The sequence below is a fragment of the Halichoerus grypus genome, chromosome 7 (assembly GCF_964656455.1).
Source record: "Halichoerus grypus chromosome 7, mHalGry1.hap1.1, whole genome shotgun sequence".
Classification (NCBI taxonomy): Eukaryota; Metazoa; Chordata; class Mammalia; order Carnivora; family Phocidae; genus Halichoerus; species Halichoerus grypus.
In genome coordinates, this window is record NC_135718.1 from 25,511,029 (window position 1) to 25,532,661 (window position 21,633).

General features: G+C 40.1%; 3 protein-coding genes across 4 annotated transcripts in view; 1 reads left to right on the forward strand and 2 right to left on the reverse strand.

The window, feature by feature from the left end:
- The window catches only part of PDCD11 (programmed cell death 11), a 46,739-nt gene extending 44,429 nt beyond the window's left edge, over window positions 1-2,310 (reverse strand). For both annotated transcript variants that reach the window (XM_078077155.1, XM_078077154.1), the window contains exons 1-2: window positions 2,158-2,310; window positions 458-570 (exon numbers count right to left, since the gene is read on the reverse strand). In XM_078077155.1, coding sequence (XP_077933281.1) covers window positions 458-550 — 93 coding nt within the window. In that variant the 5' untranslated portion in view covers window positions 551-570; window positions 2,158-2,310. The remainder of the gene's footprint in view (window positions 1-457; window positions 571-2,157) is intronic.
- A 42-nt stretch (window positions 2,311-2,352) lies between these two features.
- ATP5MK (ATP synthase membrane subunit k) lies at window positions 2,353-7,921 on the forward strand. Its single transcript, XM_036111518.2, has 4 exons — window positions 2,353-2,494; window positions 6,190-6,285; window positions 6,374-6,466; window positions 7,818-7,921. Exons 2-3 carry the CDS (start codon window positions 6,199-6,201, stop codon window positions 6,461-6,463), a joined length of 177 nt encoding a protein of 58 aa, XP_035967411.1. The 5' UTR covers window positions 2,353-2,494; window positions 6,190-6,198; the 3' UTR covers window positions 6,464-6,466; window positions 7,818-7,921.
- TAF5 (TATA-box binding protein associated factor 5) lies at window positions 7,906-21,600 on the reverse strand. Its single transcript, XM_036111514.2, has 11 exons — window positions 21,023-21,600; window positions 19,020-19,257; window positions 15,403-15,718; window positions 14,466-14,629; window positions 14,224-14,359; window positions 13,275-13,395; window positions 12,341-12,470; window positions 10,380-10,544; window positions 9,577-9,754; window positions 9,217-9,394; window positions 7,906-8,963 (listed from the first exon to the last, which is right to left on the reverse strand). The coding sequence occupies exons 1-11, from the start codon at window positions 21,582-21,584 to the stop codon at window positions 8,746-8,748; spliced, it is 2,406 nt and encodes an 801-aa protein (XP_035967407.1). The 5' UTR covers window positions 21,585-21,600; the 3' UTR covers window positions 7,906-8,745.
- Window positions 21,601-21,633: the final 33 nt, after the last annotated feature.

Below are 21,633 nucleotides of genomic sequence, written 5' to 3' on the forward strand. Positions count from 1 at the left end.
CCTTTATTTTTAATTAATTGCAGTAGAGTTAACACACAATGTTACATTAATTTCAGGTGTATAGCATAGTGATTTGACAACTCCACACATTATGCTATGCTCACCACAGGTGTAGCTACCACCTGTCACCATACAATACTATTACAATACCACTGACTATATCCCCTATGTTGTACCTTTCATGACTTATTTCATAACTTTTCTCTCCAACCTTAACCAACAAGGCACAAAGTTCCTAAGAATAAGGAACAACAGCTCTGCAAACTCAAGTACTAAATGCCATGCTTCGAAAAATATAGCCTCACGGTGGTATGGACTCTCCAACAAGTTCAACTTACAAAAGTAGACTTCAAAAAGAAACAAATATGGAAAATACCACATTCTCAAAAAAGGTTCATTCTTCACAAGGATACTAGAAAATGTTCTGTGAGTTTTATCAAATAAGCACACCACTTACATCAAATAAGTTGTCTTGTTCAACTGACTGCTGCAAAGCTTTCTCTGATTTGTGGGTCCTTCTCGTACCCCCTCGGGGGAAGCTTTCTTCCATGGTTGCTGTGTTTGAGTCTCCTAAAAACAATGCAAAGAGTATCAGTGAGCTGTAGCCTTGGTGTCAGATTTCCTAAAGGTTGTGATCAGTGGACAAGAGATAGAGCCTTCTAGCACCAATGTCTAGACAACATTCAGGACTAAGAAATAGATGGTTTGATGCTAGGCCCCAGATTACCCATAATTCATCTTTCCAAAGATCTCTGCTTCAAAACCACAAGTCCATACATTTTCCTCCAGGAAAAGAAGTTTTAGATCCAATTTAATAAATATGACAGAGTAACTACAGTTAAGTCAGAGATACACAAATGAATATATAAGTCCCTATCTTCAAAGAACATGCACGATTTTGGAGTGCTTGGGTGGTTCAGTTGGTTAAGCATCTGGTTCTTGCTCCTGGCTCAGGTCTTGACCTCAACGTTATGAGTTCAAGCCCCATGTTGGGTTACTTAAAAAAATTTTTTTAATTAAAAAAAATAAGAACATGCACAATTTTAAGAAAATAAAACAATTACGCAAATAATTTAAAATACAAATTGGGGCGCCTAGCTGGCTAAGTCAGAAGAGCATGCAGCTCTTGATCTCACGGTCATTAAGTTCGAGCCCTGTGTTGGGTGTAGAGTTACCAAAAAAAAAATAAATAAATTAAATAAATAAATAAAATAAAAATCAAACTATAAACAAAAAATAGGAAGGGATGAGGTTTCAGTAAAGAAGGCAAGCTTCCTAAAGAAGGTGTCTTTGAGCTGTTAAAAGATGAAAAAGATTTTGACAGGTGGAAAAGGAAAAGCAGAAGGAATGTGAGAAAAGGCATAGAAACAGTTAAAGCAAAATATTTCAATAATCACCATCAATTTCTCAAAATATTGTTCAAGAAGTTGCTGTTTCCTTTCTTTGAAAAACTGTTTAGACACACAGGGAGAATAAAGCATAATAATCAGAGTTAAATTGTGGAAGACAGGGGACCTTTTTTGTGAAAGATTTTGACCTAGATATGAGTAGCACAATGTTTACTTTGACAAGTCAGAGCCTTAAGTAGGGAAAGAAATAGAATAGCAATCAAGAAAAATATACTGCAGGCTATTAATTGGACAGGTAGAGAGACAGAACTGAAAGAAAGTTAACAGAGTAGAAGTCAATTGCAGTACAGCAGAGAAACTATGCAAATGAGAACTAGATCCAAGAAGGGAAGATAGTAGAGATTGGTTCTGAGAGACACCTGGAATAAGCATCTAGAAAGGGCTGTGACTGTAGAAGAGGTGAAGACCAGTGGAAGCCTTGGATTTGGAATCAGGAATAGGTGGGTGCATGCTTCGCAGAAATAGGAAAGAGCCGAGAAGTCTAGTTTGCAAGAAATTTGATCCTTAATGTCACTTCAGACAAGGGGAAACTGAAGCTTCAAAGAGGCGATCCAGAGGCAAAGAGAGGACATAAGCAACTTCTCAGGGGCCGAACCTGATGTTACAGGGGCCAGCTTCTGAGCTGGTCTGGGGTGCCCGAACCACTCACCCAGCACTGCAGGTGCATGGCAGGGACCCAGAGAACCTAGCCCTGGGACAGACCTGGAAGCCATGAGGTTTCCTCCCTTCTCGCCCTGTCCTCACTCACCAGCCCCGCGACGCCAGCACCTTTCTACTTCAGAGCCCGTACCACTGGAGTCACACACGCGGAGACCAGCACACCCGGAGACCAACGATGCTATTCCGGAAGCGTGCGCGGGCCCAACACCCAATTTCCGTTACCATGCTGGGTCCTGCGGGTTGGGGGAGGAGAGTTAGAAACAGGAAGCGGAAGGGCGGGACTTCGAGCCGTAGCCAATCGACGCTGAAGGCTGAATCGTTCCGGCCCGTTGAAAGCGTGCGGGGGAGGCGGCTTCTTCCGGCCGATTGCGGGGTAGCTGCGTACGTTGAAGGACACAACCGGCGGAATTGGTGCCTTCTGCAAGGTGGGTGTGTGGACGGGAACCCGGGCTCAGGCCTTGCGCCTCCGCTTTACAGGGCTGGCATAAAAATCCGACCGCTCCTGGTTCAGGAACACCGCTAGGTCTTCGCTTTGGGGTGCGAGGACAGTGGAGAATGGAAAAGGAATTAGAGATAACGAGAGCCAGGGCGCGAGGGTTTGGACTGGGCTGGGAAGCCTCGGGGTGAGGCGGATAGGAGGTCCCAGAGGGTCCCATAGTTCCCGAAGGCCCTTAGATCGTATTTTACAATAGAGAAAAAAGGGGCCCTCAGCGAAGGGAGTCCCCCAAGGTCACCCAGCGACGTAATATTGAATGAAACTCGGGCTTCTGGCCAAATTAACCTTTTTTCCTCTGTATGCCCATAGCAGTTTATTTCCACTGTGCTGTCTTTAGGGAGCTGGCCAGCAAGGCCTTCTTTAGCTGCGCTGCAGCCTTTGTCAAAGCGAGAGTGTGTGTGGCCCAGCCCCTGCGGTTCGCCAGGCACGCAGTAAGCGGGTTAGATTTCAGTCTGTGTCCGATCAGCGGAAAGGCCTTTTCTAAGAGATAGCCAGAACAGAGAGCTGTATACTCCTTGAAGTGCAAGACGCTGCTTCTGTTACCCGAGTAGCTCTCGACTTTGCCTCCTTTTATCTCGTGATCTCACCATTCCAAGTAGATGTCCAGTCAGACAGGAAAATAGCAGTGTCAAGAAAATGAGAAAGTAGCGAGGACATTTGGTCACTTTGGGCCTTTTTTCACAGGTGAAGAAAGACGTGGAAGGTTTCATTAATGTTTAATAGCGGTGGGCCGGTTAATTAGAAACAAGAGCAAGACCCCATGCTTAGACTTCTCCACGGGCTACCATTTAACAGTTAGTGCAATTATTAGTCTTAGGTAATTTTTTCCTTAGGTCTTTCTAAATTTTGTACGATTCGAAAGGGAATAAGGTTTCAGTTTGAGTTATTCCACAGAGGGTGCTCTAGCACAAGGGTTCCTGATCTTTGTCTAAAAGTAATGTGCAGTTTGCTGAAGGGTGCAGACCCCAAGGCTTGTAGGTTTTTGTCCCATTGTTTAATTCACCAGGAACATTTTACTCCCCACTCCTGCCTCCATCTCACCTTCACAAGAGTCTTCAAGACCCAGACTAAATTTCAGTTCCTATACCGTGCCCTTCCCTGCAGTCAGAATTAGTCCTCTGTGGAATATCACAGTCTTCCTCCCATACTGTGTAGAGAGAAGTTTAAAGCACTTTAGTATTGTTTCATTTGGACACCACATCCTCCTAAAAATTTTTGTTACCCATAAGGTAGTGGGGTTATCAGTTAATAATTTGACTAAGTTAAGCTCCTGTTTTAACATGTAGGGTTTCTCCTAGAAACCCACTTAATACTGTAAGAATCCAAAAGTGTATCATGAAGATGAATGGGGGGGAAACTAGTCTAGCAAAATGAAATGTTAATATAAAAGCTACATTATAAAGATTTATTTTAATGCAAATTTTCCTACTTGAGCTGGAAAGGCCAAGGCCCCTGAGGAGGCCCAAGGAAGTCTGGATTTCCTTCATTGTTCCAACTGTTCAGAATTAAGGTCATTTGTCCAAATTTTCATTGCCAATTCTGTGCACGTGAGCGCCTCTGAAGGCCTTTGAATGGTAAATAGGGGAGTGCCAGTTTCCATAGCAACGACTTCCTCACAGATCTCTCCCTCTTCCATTTCATCAAGAGCCAGCTGAGTCACTGCCACTGCCTACCAATCTCGACCGGACCTCGACCGGCTCGTCTATGTTGCCAATCGACTCGGCGTGGCGTCGGTCGTGGTAGATAGGCGGTCATACATACGAATTTTCAAGTGTTGTTCTGGTGACTTTTGAATGTGCCTTTGTTATTTTTTATTATAACAAATATATGCCTGTGTAAAATATAGGTACTTATAACTCCAAAATTTTGCTGCATATTTTTCCAGAGTTGTTTTTTTTTCTATATAATTACTAACAAATACTTGGTTTTCTATTACTGCAGTGTCTTTCAAACTTTAGCTTACATCAGAAATGCCCAATAAAACAGATTATCCGGGCCCCAGAGTTTTTGATTGAATAGGCCTGAGGTCAGGCCTGAGATTTTGCATTTCCAACAAGTTTCCAGTGATGCTGTTGCTGCTGGTCTAGGAACCAGACTTTGAGAACCACTTAATGTGCTCTGTAATATAATGTCCAGAAATAGAATTTTTTTTTTTTACTGTTTAACATTACACAGGGACACCATGTCAGTGCATAAGGATCTATGCACATTGTATTTCCTCAAAGGGAAACCATCATTTTATCAGTCTTCTGTATGTAGATGGACTTTCAGTTTTTCCAGTTTATTTTATAAACAGCATTTCAGTCACTGTTCTGGAACCATATAACGTTTCCCTTTGTGGTATCTCTTATAAGGGTAAATTCCTGGAGAACAAGTGAACCAGCTACATAAAAGGGTATCTAATTTTATAATTTGAAGGTATTCCAGAATTGCACTTTAGGAAAAGTTGTACCAGTTTATACTCACGCAACAGCAGAGATGCTTATTTTCCCACATTCTTACTATTTTTCCCAGTCTGATGGTTAAATATCAGCCTCATTTTACATTTCTTTGATCACTTTTATGTTTTCCCTTCTAGTTTTTGTCCTTTGTATTTTCCCTTACCTAAGGTAATTAAAATTTTGGCCCATGTTTTCTTCCAGGATTCTTTGGTTTTACCATTTATATTTAAATCTTTTATCTATTTTGCTGTGAGGAGTAGGGATTCCAGCTTTCACCAATAGCTAGTATGGATGGATCCTGGGGGTGGGGGTTAGGTGCTGAGTGCACTGCAGCCTAGACGGTGGGTATCCTGCTCTTTATAACTAGTTGACAGGCTTTGATAATGACATTTTGGTAGGATCTCCATTTTTAAGAACTTGAACCAGCATGCTCTTATTAATTCTTTAAACTGTGTAAATAATCTTCCAGTTCTTATTCTCTGATGTGCATCCCTTTTGTTAAAATAATGCTAATTTTTAAAAAATGGTAGTATCAGTTCCATTTAGTAAATGATACCTTCTCTTCCTTCCCATGGAGGTCCTTAATTATTTCATAAGAAAAATTGTGAAAGGGGTTGCAAGTTGAGCTGTTTAGTTGGTGGTTACCCTTTTTAGAAACTTTGAAATGTATCATCACAAGCTCCAACTTTCAACTACTCTTAAAACTGATTGAGTCCATGCACAGTGTAACATGCTAGAACAAAAATATCAAGCAATGTTGGGTTAAGGGGTGGGGGGGGGCTTAGAGACTACTGTGTTCTCTTCCTTGCTAAGTGATTTGATATGTATTTTGGAATGTTATACAATAGCAACCAAGGTAAAGTCTTTTCTGAGTTTCTCTTATCAGCAAGGCTTTTTCCACCATCTTTGCTACTTCTGTGCTGGGCAAGACATAAAAAAAACTCATAATACCTATGTGCAATGATTTTTCAGGTTTTTAAACTTAAAAAAAAAAAAAAAAGTGCCTGGCTGGCTCAGTTGGTGGAGCATGTGACTCTTGATCTCCGGGTTGTGCGTTCAAGCCCCATGTTGGGTGTAGAGATTACTTAAAAAGATAAAATATTTGAAACAAAAACAAAACTTAATTTTCTTTTAAATTGCATCCAAACCAATTTATTGTTGCTTTCTTTCTTTTTTTTAAAAGATTGAAATCATGGCAGGTCCAGAAACTGATGCTCAATTCCATTTCACTGGTATCAAAAAATATTTCAACTCTTATACTCTCACAGGTAGAATGAATGTAAGTATTAATGATACCTTTGAGCAGTTATATTTTAGAATAATATAAGTGGCAAAAGCTCTTGTTTACTTTCTCCTTTCTTTTTCAGTGTGTACTGGCCACATATGGAGGCATTGCTTTGATGATCTTATACTTCAAGTTAAGGTCTAAAAAAACACCAGCTGTGAAAGCAACATAAATGGTAAGGAATTGACATTTAAGTTTATAACAGCCATTTTGTTGTTAGGGCTTTTTCCCTCACTATAGAAGTAAATTGTTGTCATTGTGCAAAGTTACATACAAGAGGAAAATATTGTTCATATCCTGTTACCCTGACAATTTTTGTTAACATTTGGTTTGACTCTTTTTTTTATATTTTTTATTTGGTTTCCAGTGGCTATGAGTCATGTCTGTAATATTGTCTTATAACAAATATTTTTTTTATTATTTGAATGTATGAGTATTTATGGATATATGATTTATATCTGTTCCCTGTTAGGATTTTTTAAATATAAATAACATTGCATTGAACACTTTTGAGCATGATGTGTTGTCTGTATGATTGTTTTAGGCTTAGGTGCTTTCCCCAAAGGTTATGGGGCACCCAGCTTTGTAAGAGGGTGTCTCTCTTGCCCTAGCCAATGTTGAATAATCAGTTTCTGACCTTTGCTCATTTGATGAGTGAAAATGTCTTTTTAATGAAGTTATACATTTTTTCCATTTGTTTACCATTTGTATTTTTCTTAACATTCCCTTTGTTTTTCTCATTTAACAATTGAGTCTTTCTCTTTGTGAAGACCTTATTTCTCTTACATAAGCCCTTTATGTAATAATTATTAACCAACCTTTTAAATACATTGCAAGTATATCTTATTTTTTGCTAGTCTCAAATTTTTATATAAGCAATTTTATATTTTCCTTAAATTCCCATAGATTTCATTTTCTTCTTATGGGGCACCACAACCTCCATTTGCCCATGCTTGAGTGAATAAATATTTGTTTTGGTAGTAGATGATGTGCAGAAAACCCAAAACCCAGATCTTTATTTACTATAGCTCTCCACAGAAAATTTTTCCTCTGCTCTTAAAAGCTTTTCCAATCTCAAAACTATTGACTTAAGACTACATACCCCAGAATGCAGTGGTCCATGATTTATTCCTGGCAAACAGGTAGTTTTTGCCTAGTTTTCCGGATGAGGTACCTCCCAACTTTTGGGGAGAGTGGTAGTATCCCCATTATAAAAATGGAGAAATTTTATCTGAGATGTTTACTACTGTTTAAAATGTTACTTTGTACACTAGACTTTTCCAGTAGCATACATTCAGGATCATGCTGAATTGTTGGCAGCTCTTTTGTTAAAGGTGAAGCGTTAGGTTAAACTGTATTAAGCTGAGAGATGCCTTCATTTTGGGGTGGTTACTGACTCTGAGAATCTGATGAATTTGCATTCAATTTGAGGGGGTTCATGGATAGTCCTATACTAGTAATTACTGAATACCTTAAAAGTAGAGTTGAACACAATTGTGTCTAAACTATTTTTGCTTTGTTTATAGAATTTTAACCTGTACCTCATCTGTTAAGTTCCCATGCCTGGAGAAGCTAATGTCAACTCATCATGTGATACTCAATTTGTACAATAAATTATGAACCTGGAAAAGCTGGTTGTCTTTATTTACAAGATATCAAAAATATAAAAACTGTACAAAATGCAACGAAGGCAAAAAACTGGCAGTGACTTGGTCTAAATCTTTTAGTTTCCCAAAGCAAGGCTCAGTACTGGAGGTAAGCAACTGAAATGTCTGTCTGACTTCAAGTGTACTAGGTTGTATGTAGCTATTTTAGCTGAAGTAGAACATGGAAGCTAAATTTTCTTCACCTGGCTTATAGAGTGTTGGGTGCACTCAGAATCCAACAGGTATAAATTCAGATGTCAGTAGATGGTTGTACTTCATCTAGTTCTTAGAAAGAAATTGTAGTTCACCCTACCCAGTAACATTCCACTAGTCATGGGCCAAGCAAAAATGTTAGTGGATCATTTAACATAGTACTTGAGTGCCATACAGTAACCACATTTTTACAGCAGAAACACATGCTCATAGAATTCTTCAGCTAAAATTCAAGATGGTATTATATTACTTGATTTGAATCTTGAAGCAGGATGGATTATTGAAGTCAACTGATTTTTTTTTCTAAACATAATAAATTAAAATAGCATTTGAACAGAAAATGCATAGTTTCCACACATCCAGAGCACCATAAATGTCCCTCCACGAACATAATACCTCTTATTCAACTAACGGAAATTAGTTAAATGTGGTTGCTATAGAAACGTGGAACTGTCCTGTTCAGATTTTCCAAGCAGCATCCTTCCAGATCCATATAGACAAAACATTCTTTGTAGCTTAAATATTAATCACTGAGGTATTTGCTTTTAGTCTCCCTTTTTCAAACAGTAGCTTCCAAAAGGTCTTTAATACCGATTTATTGCGGACTATAAGCTCCTGCAGCTAGAACCAAGTTTCTTCGCGTAAAATGGAGGTGTACAACTGGCGTTGATTTGGTCATATATGTTCCCAACAATAACTCCTGTGAATTCTCAGGTAAATTTATATGCCCAGTGGCTGTAGTAAAATCATCAGTCTCTAAATCTTCAAATGCTTTGACAGCATCCCACAACCGGACTGTATTATCCATTGAACCTAAGGGGAAGTCAAAGGAAACCATTTAGTAGCATCTACCATATTTAGATTTTGACCTCTTGTCAGATCTATTTTATATATTAACTGTTTCTGGTGAAAAAATCAAGCAGTTTAACCTGAGAAGTCAACAGACATGTCAGGGGATACTCTGGAATCATGGCTAAGAGAAGCAAAACCTAACACAGTCAACACTAAATGTTTCATTTTAACGTACCATTTACCCTTTATCACAAAGCCATTTCTAGTCATTTACCTGATGCCAAAATTTCACCATCTCTACTAAACCTAAGTGAACAGACTGTATCAGTGTGGCCTTTTAATTCTCCAACCATCAGACCATGTCCAATATCCCAAAGGAGTACTCTGCCATCCGTTGCTCCTGTAGCCAGGAATCTCCCATTGGGAGAAAATGTCAAGGAATGAATTGGTCCCTAGAAAAGAAGTCCATGGAAAGAATCAAAAGTGGATTAAAAATATCTAATAAAGAGAAAGCTAGAATTTTAAAGCTTAGTGGAATGAATCGTTTCTTTTAAAATGTGTTACTGGTTAATTTTTAAAATATTTTTATCTCAAAAGCAACCTTGTGTGCCATAATAATGAAGGTATAAAATACCTTGTGTCCAGTGAATATTCTTACACAGTTCCCATTCAGGACATCCCAGAGCCGCACAGTTCTGTCTGCAGAGCCCGTAGCAACATAATTAGAATTTGGATGGAATCTGGTACAATTCACATCAGCAAGATGGCCAGCAAATATCCTTAAAGGCTGATAGTGGTCTGTAGCCCAGAGCCTTTTAAAAAAGGCATTGAAAACAAACAAACAAAAAAGGTAATAGTTAACCGCCAAAATTCTAAAATAAATACAGAAACACCCATGTGAAATGTTAGCTCCAAATAGGTCCCCCCTTCACTGGCTACCTGAGGGAAAGAAAATGGAATGATTGAGACAAAGTAACATTCTTAAGGAAAACTAAGTTGATCTAGTACAAGTTTTTTTAATTCTCTAGTTCTCTGTATGTACCTGCCTTTCCTACCCCAATTCGTAGTCTAACCCATAGAAAAGTATTTTCCGCTAGTTTTGGCCAACACAAAATTGGTTTCTAACCTGAGTTACCTCATCCTGAACTTTTAAGGAGATCACAGGAAAACACCAGCAGTGCTTATAGTGGTAGTGAAAATCTAGCTGGTGGGAGGGGCTGGGAGCATGTTAAATAGTTTGGGAAAAAAGGAGGACTCTTGATATGGACATAATTGCAGACATAGTAATACTCCCCCAATTCATTTACAAATAAGGAGCTATAAATGCTGACATTCTCAAAAAGATGCCAAATAATAGAATTGAAATGAGTTTGGCTGGAGCTTGTAATTCCCCAAAAAGAAACCATTCTGCCAGTCGTAAGATCACAATGTTCTTACCGAGCTACTCGATCGTGGCCCCCTGACACAAAATAATATCCATATGGAGAAAACTGTGTATCCCATACTGGGTAGTTGTGTCCTTTATATCCCACCAAGCAAGTAAATGTTTGAAGACTCCACAATCTAACAGTTCCATCCTCTGAAGAGGAAAGCAAGTAGTTCCTGAGAGAAGAGAATGTAATATATTTGATTCCCAGAATAACTTAGTTACCTGTCCAGTTTCTCTGTACATTTGAGTATGATAAATATAGCTAACTTGACATGCTACATCTTTTACATTATACATGGAATTCACAGTAGATAACAAAAGTTGAAAGTACTAACCAAACTAATGTTAGCTCTAACACTCTACATCTACTGAGCACCTACTAAATGAGGTTAGTTGTTTTCTTTTTTTTAAGATTTTATCTATCAGAGCACGCACAAGCAGGGGGAGAGGCAGGCAGAGGGAGAGGGAGAAGCAGGCTCCCCACTGAGCAAGAAGCCGGATGCAGGCTCCATCCCAGGACCTTGGGATCATGATCTGAGCTGAAGGCAGACACTCAACCAACTGAGCCACCCAGGCGCCCCGAGGTTAGATATTTTTAAAAGTATATTGGAAAAATCACACTTCTTATAAAAAATTATACCAAAGGGTACCAACAAAAAGTCAAAAAGGTCAATTGAGAAAAACTAAGAAATGTGATATATCACTTAAAACTCAACAATTTTTTACTTTAAAATGGAGATGGCTCTTTTCCTCTCTGACTTGCATAAGCATTTTTTTTTTTAAAGATTTTTATTTATTTATTTGACAGAGAGAGACACAGTGAAAGAGGGAACACAAGCAGGGGGAGCGGGAGAGGGAGAAGCAGGCTTCCCGTGGAGCAGGGAGCCCGATGCGGGGCTCGATCCCAGGACCCCGGGATCATGACCCGAGCCGAAGGCAGATGTCCAACGACTGAGCCACCCAGGCGCCCCTTGCATAAGCATTTAAAAGGAAATGTCTTTGGGGCGCCTGGGTGGCTCAGTCATTAAGCATCTGCCTTCGGCTCAGGTCATGATCCCAGGGTCCTGGGATCGAGCCCCGCATCAGGCTCTCTGCTCCGCGGGAGGCCTGCTTCTCCCTCTCCCACTCCCCCCTGCTTGTGTTCCCTCTCTTGCTGTGTCTCTCTCTGTCAAATAAATAAAATCTTTAAAAAAAAAAAAAAAAGGAAATGTCTTTTTGACCAAAAAAAAACACTATAGACATGTAAGTAATATTTTACCTTTTTCAGGGATAAATACAAAAGCTGAACCACTCAAACCATTACGGTTTTCATTGAAATTAGAGGTTTCCCTCAAGTAAAAATGTATCATCTGGCTAAACCTTATTAAAGTTTCACTCTCAAGATTTCATAAAGATGAAAATGTTGATGGATTGAAAGCTATTATCCACGTAAGATACAAATGGTTATTATGAATAAAAAATTCCCTCCAATTTCTATAGAATGTTAGAGATCACGAAAAATAAGCAAATACCTATTTGTGGGTTTCAAATTCCCTTTTCAGTATCCTCTTAATTCTTTTGATTACACAAAATCTTCAGTTGACAGCTAACATGCCTTTAATATCAGGAATCTGTCTGAATTTGGAGATGATGGAATACAGCAGTAGCCCCAAGCCCAAGGCAGGAACCCAAAGAAGCAATTCGGCCCCTATCAGGGTTATACAAAAACTAAAGCTAATTTTTAAAACCAACAAATCCTGAAGCTGTGCATCTTGATTCTATAAATTTGGGTATATATTAAGTTGCTATCTTATACACCAGTACCCCAAGATGAATTAGCAAATGGCAAGATTCTAAAAGATAATGCATAAGAGGCATCCATGAGATTTTTCTAACAGAATTTTTCCCAACATGTTTCCAGTAATTAACATATATAATCTCAATAATGCAGTAATAATGCAGCAGTATTTAATTTTTCATTGAATGTTACCTATCCGGACTGAAGCTGGCTCCATAGACAGGCCCGCTGTGACCATACAAAATCTTCAACTCACTTGCTGTTTTCTCATCCATTATTCTTTCTAAGACATCATCTGATTCTTTGTCTATGAGGCTAAGATCTAAAACGGTCCAAAAATATTTTTTAAAATACATTCATTTAAAAAGAAAAGTACATTCATTAGAATATTTCAAGGCAATTACATCATGGTTCAGAAGAAGAACTACCATTTGAACAGTCCTACATACCAGTCTACAGCCATACCACCCTGAACGCGCCCGATCTCGTCTGAACAGTCCTACATACCACCCACAGTGCCGATGCCTCTAACCATCCCAGTGTACAGAAGAGGAAACTGAGGTTCCGAATAATTAACAATTTGCCAGAGTGCACATAGCTGCTCAGTGTTGGAACTATGATTAAAACTCAAAGCAACTCACTATATCATGTTTTACACAAATGAAAACTATGGAAATATTAAAAATTTTTTGAAAATATATTATCTTGTTTAAATAATACATTTAGCAAGAAACTTTCTTTAAAGTGAAATCCTAAAATTAGTTCTTTTTAAGCCATTTTTAGAGCTAAAACAATGTACTCTCCCACTATTTACTTTAAAGGCATTTTTAAAAATTCACAGGCAAACAGTCATAAAATTAGATTTTTAACCTTACGGAGTTTTCTAACCCAATCCCCTCATTTTACAGATGAGAAAACTGAGGCCCAGAAAAGTTAAACCAGTCTAGCGCCCCAGTCTCCTGACTGCCACTCCAATGTACTTCTCGCTTGGGAATGTTAGCATTTTGAGTTAAAGTAAAATCAAGTGAAATTCTGCTGAGATCACAATGTCTTATGTATACTCCATGGAATCCAGATCGGTGTAAACTAAGGGCAAGTTCACATCTTCACAGGTCATCTCAGTTACCTGCTGCTTGTTTAACACTACGAAGCTTTTTGGGTGTCACAGACCACACTCTAACAGTTGAATCTGCAAAACCTCCAGCAATCAAACTAGAATCATCAGTGACATCCACTGCAGTGAGGCCCTGCCAATAAAAAAAATAAGAACTTTGTACTACACAATATGGTCTTGGGGGGAAAATTACATCTTAGAAACTATATAATGATAACTCTTTCTCATAGAAAAGATTTCATTCTCTTATGAAACCTTGGAAGTATTTACTTTTTTTTTTTTTAAAGATTTTATTTATTTGAGAGAGAGAGAATGAAAGAGAGAGCACATGAGAGGGGGGAGGGTCAGAGGGAGAAGCAGACTCCCCGCTGAGCAGGAAGGCCGATGCAGGACTCGATCCTGGGACTCCAGGATCATGACCAGAGCTGAAGGCAGTTGCTTAACCAACTGAGCCACCCAGGTGCCCCGAAAGTATTTACTTTGAGAACATGTCACCATTCACCCCTTTTGCCCTCCAAATTTAAAGCACATGATATGAAGAAAATGTTAATCATTTTTGTACTTTAGTAAATATATCCTCAGCAGCTTATTACAATCTATAAAGACATATAGAATCCTTAATAAAAAGTATTAAGTTCATACAAGTACTTAAGCCAAGTTCAATAGAGATAAACTACAGTTTCCTCCTCCTCAAAGGCTAGCGGAATTCTGATCAGTAAAACAAGGGACACACATAAGCAACATTCTGGCACCTGCAAGTTGCTAAAGGTCTTTTCAACACTGCCTTCTATCTATTCCAAATTCCAATTATCCTTTCCTAACTTCTGTCTTTAAGCTATATTTACATCAAGAGTTTAAAAAAGAAAACTCCGTCTTAGTTAACACATCTAAGTTTCTTTTAGTGGTAAGTCACCATTTTACATGACTCTCCAGGCAGAAATTGCACAATTATCTTACCAACCTGGTAAGCATTGAGGAATGTATAGAAACAAATGGAGGGTAAACAGTCTGGCCCAAGGCGTACTCGTTTGGTGGTTTCTTTCATATTCATTATCTTATCCAACTTATCTGAATCTTTCAACTCTGGAAGAGGGATTCTGTGAAAGAAAAACAGACTGAAAATCACTCTATTAAGAAACTGAATTCTCTATAATAACAGTTCATCCTAAACCTCCACACATGTTCCTGAAGTTTTTCCCTCACCTGTTTTGAGGTGGAGCATTGGGATCTTGTTTTTTGCTTTTGGATCCAATGCTATCTTTTTTAGGCTTCTTCTTTTTAGGTTTTCCTTCTTCATTTTCTCCTTCTTCATCTTCATCATCCAAGGGCACCTCAATTTCTGGCTCTTTTAATAAACCAAAAAATACCTACAAGTCAAAAGAGCCAACAATTTCAAAATTAATATTTCATTCATCAATACATCCTTTTCATATCTTGATAGGATGACTCACAATTACAATATAGTAATTTATACCCTGAAGCAGATTCTGTACTTGTCTACCCAATAGCCAATCTCCCCTTCTTCCTTACTAACAGAACCCTGATTTTGTTGGAGCAGCAATATGCTCAGTTAAATCATTTCTATTCCCAGACTCCCTTGCAGCTGGGAATAGCCATATAATGTCATTCTGGCCAAGAGATGTACACACAAATATACTGGGTAGGGTTTTAGGAAAAAAATACTGTTTTCCCAATAAAGAGATTTAGCGGGGATATGCCTTTTGTCCTCCCCCTTCTGCCTTCCTGGAATGCAGGTGCAATGCTGGAGCTACAACAGCCATTTGGGAGCACAAAGAAGAAAGCCACATTCTAAAGATGATGGAGGAGAAACTAGAAGGAGCTAGGCCCCTTGATGGCATTGTGGAGCCCTTACGCCAGAGCAAGAGGGCTTTCCTTTGCAATTCATTATATATGTATGCAAAATCCCTTATTTGTTTCAGTCACTGTAGTCAGGGTTCTGTTAAATGCAACCATTCCCAAATTCTCACTAATTTACACATCATCCTTAGAACATGAAACTTAGTATACGGGGTACGGTTATTCCCAAACTAGCTATAAGAAAAATGTGTAAATTATGTAGATGGAAATGCTACAGTTTTTCATAATCTGCATTAGATAGTTCTTAGGTTTATTCCCATACCTTTGATTTGTTTGCCTCTCGTTTAGCCTCTCCTGCCAAACTTCCCACCATCGCATCTATCTGTTGCTTACTACGCGGCATCCCATCAAAGATGTCAATGTAGAGGTGCTCCTGAACTATGTTCCATATCTGATTGTTCTGTTTCTCCTGAAGATGCCTCTTCAAGAGTTGGTACGAGTCACGGGAAATACGCAGAACAAATTTACTTGTTCGAAAATCCAACATGGTCTCATTCCCTTTCATGTGTTCCTTTTTGGTAAGACTAGATAATACTCGTAGGTCATCCTGGTAATAACATTCCTGATCTCCATGGAACCTGTTTCAGTGATTTTAAAAAGTCATTTTTCAATGTAATCATTAAGGGATCTGCTCTCCCCCATATATTTATAAACATCCCAGAATATTTTCAACGTAGCAGTCTGAATAATCCTGGACTAAGCTACAGGATCAGAAGTAACTCATTTCAAAATGATTACAATTCAGTTTCTGAATTCATCCTGAAATTTAAAAATTTAATTCTCTAATGAAATGTATCATTAACATTTTAAGAGAATTTGAAATAAATACCATAAGTGAATGAAAGATGTCCACCACTGGTAGACATTTGAATTAGAATTTCTGCTTTACTAAATTTTATGTTCTCTCAAAACCCACTTTTAAAAACTTTTTATTATGGAAAGTTTCAAACATATACAAAAGTAGAAACTAGTATAATTAACTCAATGAACCTATCACCCAGCCTCTTAACAATAATCAATACATGGCATTCTCATAAAACCCACCATTTTCAATGACTTCTTATATTCTTAATAGCAGACATATTTATTAAACATCAGTAAAATAATATGACTAAAGGACAAACAAATGTTGATACCAAAGAATGAACACTTCCATTTACTCACCATTACCAAAGGTAATTAAGTAAAGCTTTCAGCCTTGGTGAAAATTAGTAAATTTAAATGTACTTTTGTTTCTATAAATCTTAATTTTCCTGATAAAGTAAAATTAAAGATCATATATTTGGCACTCACTAAGAGCAGCAAACAATGCAAAAACATTTAGGGAACAACGACTAAACATAAGATACTAGGCTCTAGCTCTGATACACAGCCAATAGATGCCTAAACTGTTACCCCTGTTACCCTTTTATGACTCATCAAGACAAGATTTGTTTCTGTCCAAGATTTCAGTGAAATTAGAAATCTCAGCCTCCTGGTGTTCACATCAGTCACTGCCCATAACCTCATCTGAGCATGGTGTCTGGGCAAGGGCTGAGATTGTCCATTACAAGGAGACAGAGTCCCCCAGGATATTCTAGCTTCCTATGTGAAGAAATGGCTATCCCATGAGACTGGGAGAGAAAGAGGTTTTTTGATGACAATACTACAAGAAAAATTAGGTTAGAGTAGAAGTTCTGTCATCATCAGCCTTTGTTAATTTTTTCAAAAATGCTGAGCTACAGAACATTTGCTTTATAAACCTTCTATTAGGTATCATACAATAATGAATGGATATAATGGCATAGAAGCTAAGTGTCCCGAGTTCTATTATTCCTGTATTACCACTACTTCTGTTATCTGACAAATGCCAGCTTTTGGGTCTATTGCTTGTACTAAAATGCTCTCATTCAAACTGTTAAGTACCACCTCCTTTTTAACCTCTCCTTTCTTTGGCTTCTATAACTCAATACCCTCCTGGTTTTCTTCCTACTTCTCTGACCTCTCCTTACATACCTCTTCTACGTGGCCATCCCTTCTACTCATTTTCTAGCTCTTCTATTCCAAATGTTGGCGTTCCTCAAGGCCCAGGTCTAGGCCTCTCATTGACTTATTTCATAACCCCCACCCCCACCCCAAGACAATCTCATCCATATCCATCAATATTACACACAACTCCAATTTATGGCTCCAGTCCCCACATCTCCTCAGAGCTCCAGAGCCTTATATATCATTCATCTATCAACTTGGTATCTCTTAAATGAGTCAAAGGCATATTCAAGTCCGAAGCCAAGATTACTCCACAACCTGACAAACCAGGTCCTCTTCCAGGGTTTTCTATCTTAGGTTGAAGGGCACTCCTCCATCCCGATGGGGGAGCCAGAAATCTAGGGGTTATCAATAATACCTTCATCTCCCTGACTTCCATATCCAATCCATCACCAACTGCCTCACCAATATGTCTACTTACCTTCACAAACACTACTGTACCCTAGTCTAGTGTTTCTCAACAGAACATTCTGGGGCAGAACAATTCTTTGCTAAGTAGCACTACCCGCACATATTAGAACATCTGGCATCCCTAAGCCACCTGCTCTTCCCCACCCTAGCCATTATGACAACCAAAACACCTCCACGCAGTTTCAAATAGCCAAGGGGAAGCAGGAATAATATTACCCCCAGTTAAGAACCACTACAATAACCTCCCAAACTGGTCACTCTAAAGTCACTCTGTTCCCCCTCACCACCATCTATTTTCCCAACTGCATAAAGGTCCTTTCAAAATGCAAATCGGGGCGCCTGGCTGGCTCAGGTGGTAGAGCGTGCAACTCTTGATCTCAGAGTTGTGAGTTCCAGCCCCAGGCTGAGTGAAGAGATTACTTTAAAAAAAAATTTTTTTAATGCAAATCTAATAATGACATGGTCCTTCAATGGCTTCTATAGCAGAGACACCTCACTGTCCCCAAACACCCATTTTTTCTTTCTTCCTTCACAACAGAATATCTGAATATTAGCTGAGCACATAAACACCTAGGCAAAGGCCACACTTTCTACCTCCCTTGTAGGTAATTGTAGCCGTTGCCTAACGACATAAAAAAAGGAAGAGTTGTGTGCAACTTCGAGGAAGGATGTATGCCCTCCCAGCTGACTATAACACTGATGTGACTGCACAGAGCCAAAGAGCCATCTTGTGCCACAGGAGGAAGCTGCATGACAAGGATGGAAGAGCATCAAGATGGAGAGAGCCTAGGTCCCTGGTAATCAAAGACTCTATACCAGTCCTGGACTGCCTAACCTTTATGAGAGAGAAATAAACTTTTATCATATTTAAGCCTCTATTGTTTGGGTTTTCAGTCACTCTCAGTCTAATCTAATCCTAACACAGCTTCCTACTGCTCTTAGGATAAAAAAAAATAAACTTTTATTTTATTTATGCCATTATTATTGGAGTTTTCAGGGAATCTCAGACAAATCTAATACTACCCAATACAACCCACTACTGCTCTCAGGATAAACAAAGACCCTCAACATGACCCAAGAACCTGCCTGTTCCAGCCCACCTTCGACCCTGTACTCTGCTCCAGCCACACTGGCCTTCTTTCATCTCTGTACCTACCATGACCCCTCCCACCAGAGGTGTCACACATGCTTTTCCCTCTTCTCTTCATCTGGTTAGCTCCTACCCAATCTTCTGGTCTTACCTCAAGCATCACTTCCTCTGGGAGCCTTCCCTGACTTCTCCAACTAGATCAAACTCCCTGTTTTTAGGTTCTCCTAGCACCAGGTACCTCTCCTTCATGAAATACTTTTTCAGTTACAATCTTACATTTGTGTGGTTACAGATGTGTATATACATTATATATATGTGATATATATATAATATATATAAAATTCACATACTTCTCAAAAAATGATTTTGCTTCATTCTCATGTTGATTGTAGACTAGTTCCAAGTACATGTGTACAAACAGAGGATAAAAGAGTTGGGATAACTCTGCCCGATGGCAGTCCAAGGAACATTCAATGAAGTGTTTCAGTCCACTATAGTATTCTTCATACATTGTGGGGTCCCCTTGTTGGTTGTAGGCTGACAGCACAGCACTGACATCCGGCTGGTCTTCTACAGCTACACTTCCAACTGTTTAAAAAATGAAGAACAACCTTCAAAAAATGACTGATACATACCAAGTGACTAAGGCTGCTTTGTTAAGGTCCAGAGGTAAACTGCTTCTCAGATGTTTGTCCCTCTCCTCTCAAAGTCTCTTCCCCAACACAATCATACACTCTTTCAATGGGATTTTCACTTTGTTTCAGTCACCTATCCCAAACTCCTTCAGCTTGTTCATATCTTAAAATTAAATTTTCAAATCAGTAACAAAAAGGTTCAATATTTTTCCTGCAGCTACCTCAAAGGCAAAATTCATAAAACATGGTATGTGCAAATCAAACAACTATATTAATCTTCTCTCAAGGTTCAATGTAAATGGCACCCACCACCACCAAGCCAAGCCCTGCAGTAAGATTCCCAGCTCTCTGAGCTACCTAAGTATTTTGTAACTTTCCTATAACACATCTTATCCTGTAGGATATGTGTACATCTATCACTCCTTATAAAATGCAAGCATTTTAAGGGTGGGAAGGCGGAGCCTTATTTGTTTCCAAAAGATAACTCAATTTATATGCTTAAAATAATTTCTATAAACATCATTCCAAGGCAGAAAACATGAGTATTTATTTGTAATATTGCAATACCAAACAATGATAACCTGTCAATCTAATCAGTTTGTTGGAAAATTTTAAGTTGCAATTATAATACTGCTGTGCTCTTCACTGCACAAATGTTTTAAGTTCTTTTGGTTACTCTGATGGCCTCTTTTCCTTCTTACTGGTTTCTGAGTTATGATAGGTCAAGTTTCTGAAGAGATGAGAGATTACAGAAAAATAACCAACATAATTCATCCATCTTATAGTTCATTCACAAAGTTCAGCATTCAGAAAAGATTCCTCTCAGTCATATTTTTGCACATTTCTATTTGTGGGATACAATGCTACATATTCATACTTCACTTCTGGCAATGCTGCAAAGATTAGGTCTCATAAATACAGATTAATTTGGCTAGAGGCTCTGCACTAGACAACTTAATTCAATAAACGTTTATTATCAGCTCAGGATCACCTTTGAGACCTCATATTGTGTATGAATTTTACAGCATGGACTTTGCAATTACAGTTGCTAGGAAAAGGCTGGGGAAGGAGGTCTCAGGTGTTAAGTGTTAGGTGCTGGGCATAAATTTATCAGTACCAGGCATTTTATATATCTTATATCTGAGCCTCACAATAACCCATTTAATAGAGGGGGGAACACTCACTCTCAGGAAGAATTAGCATCACACAAGTAAAAGCAACAGAGACAGAGTCTGAACCCAGGTCTGTCCAAAGCCTATTCCTAAATGAATGATTCTCAACCTTTGCCATACGTCAATACCACTTGGAAGCATATATTCAAAAATGGAGATTCCTAGACTCCACCTCTACATGATCTGATTCACTAAGTCTGAAGTGACAGACTGTATAAATATTGTTAGTGTTAATGCAGACCTGCCAAGGCTCAAGAACCCAAAAAAGAAGAAAGGGACCAAAAGCCTGAAGGTCCCCGCCTCTCGGCGCCCACCCTCCCCAGACATCCCTCTGCTCAACAGCTCTCCTCAGCCTCTCACTGGAACTGACAGCTTGGAAGAGGGTTTGACTGCGCAGCCGGCGCACTAGAGAAAGGGGCGGGCATGTGGCCCTAGAGGCGGGCCCAGGAAATTCAAAACAAGCCCGCAGAGGTGCAGGCCTGCCAGCCTCTGCCTTCCCGGCTTGCTCCCCTTAGTGCCCTGCCTCCCCGGGACTCTGCGGCTCACCTTTCCCCGGAGCCGCAGGACCTGTCGCTAAGCCCGAGACGGCGGCGGCCCCCGAAGCGCCGGTGCCCGGAGGGTCAGGGGCCGCGGGGCCGGGGGCCGAGGCTGTGACCCGGCTGAGAAGCGCGCTAGCCGCCTCTGTACCGGCACCGTCCGCCTCTCCCGGGGCTCCGGTGCCCGCCACTGCCTCCTCCAGCAGCCGGGCCTCACGGCGCAGCGCCTCTTCGGCCTCGCGGAGGTTGCTCTGCCGCAGGAACTGCAGCACGGCCAGCAGAGTCTGTCGGTCGTGGGGAACGCCGGCCTCCGGAGCAGCGGCGGGCACCGGGGCCGCCCCCGCCGGAGCAACGGCGGAGACAGCCGCCGAGGGCTTGGGGGTCCCACCATCCCCGCCGGCCGACGACGACGCCGTCGCAACGTTGCCGCCGCCGCCGTTGGGGCCGTTGTTGGTAGTGCCGCCGCCACCCTCGCCAGCGCCGTCCCCCGCCTGCGGAGGTAGCAGCGTCGGCGGTCCCTCTGGCTCTAACTTGACCGCCACCTCCGTCTGCTCCTCCGCCAGCGCCGCCATCTTGCGGCTGAGCCACCTCGCGCCGTCAAGCGTGATTGCGTTTTCGCCA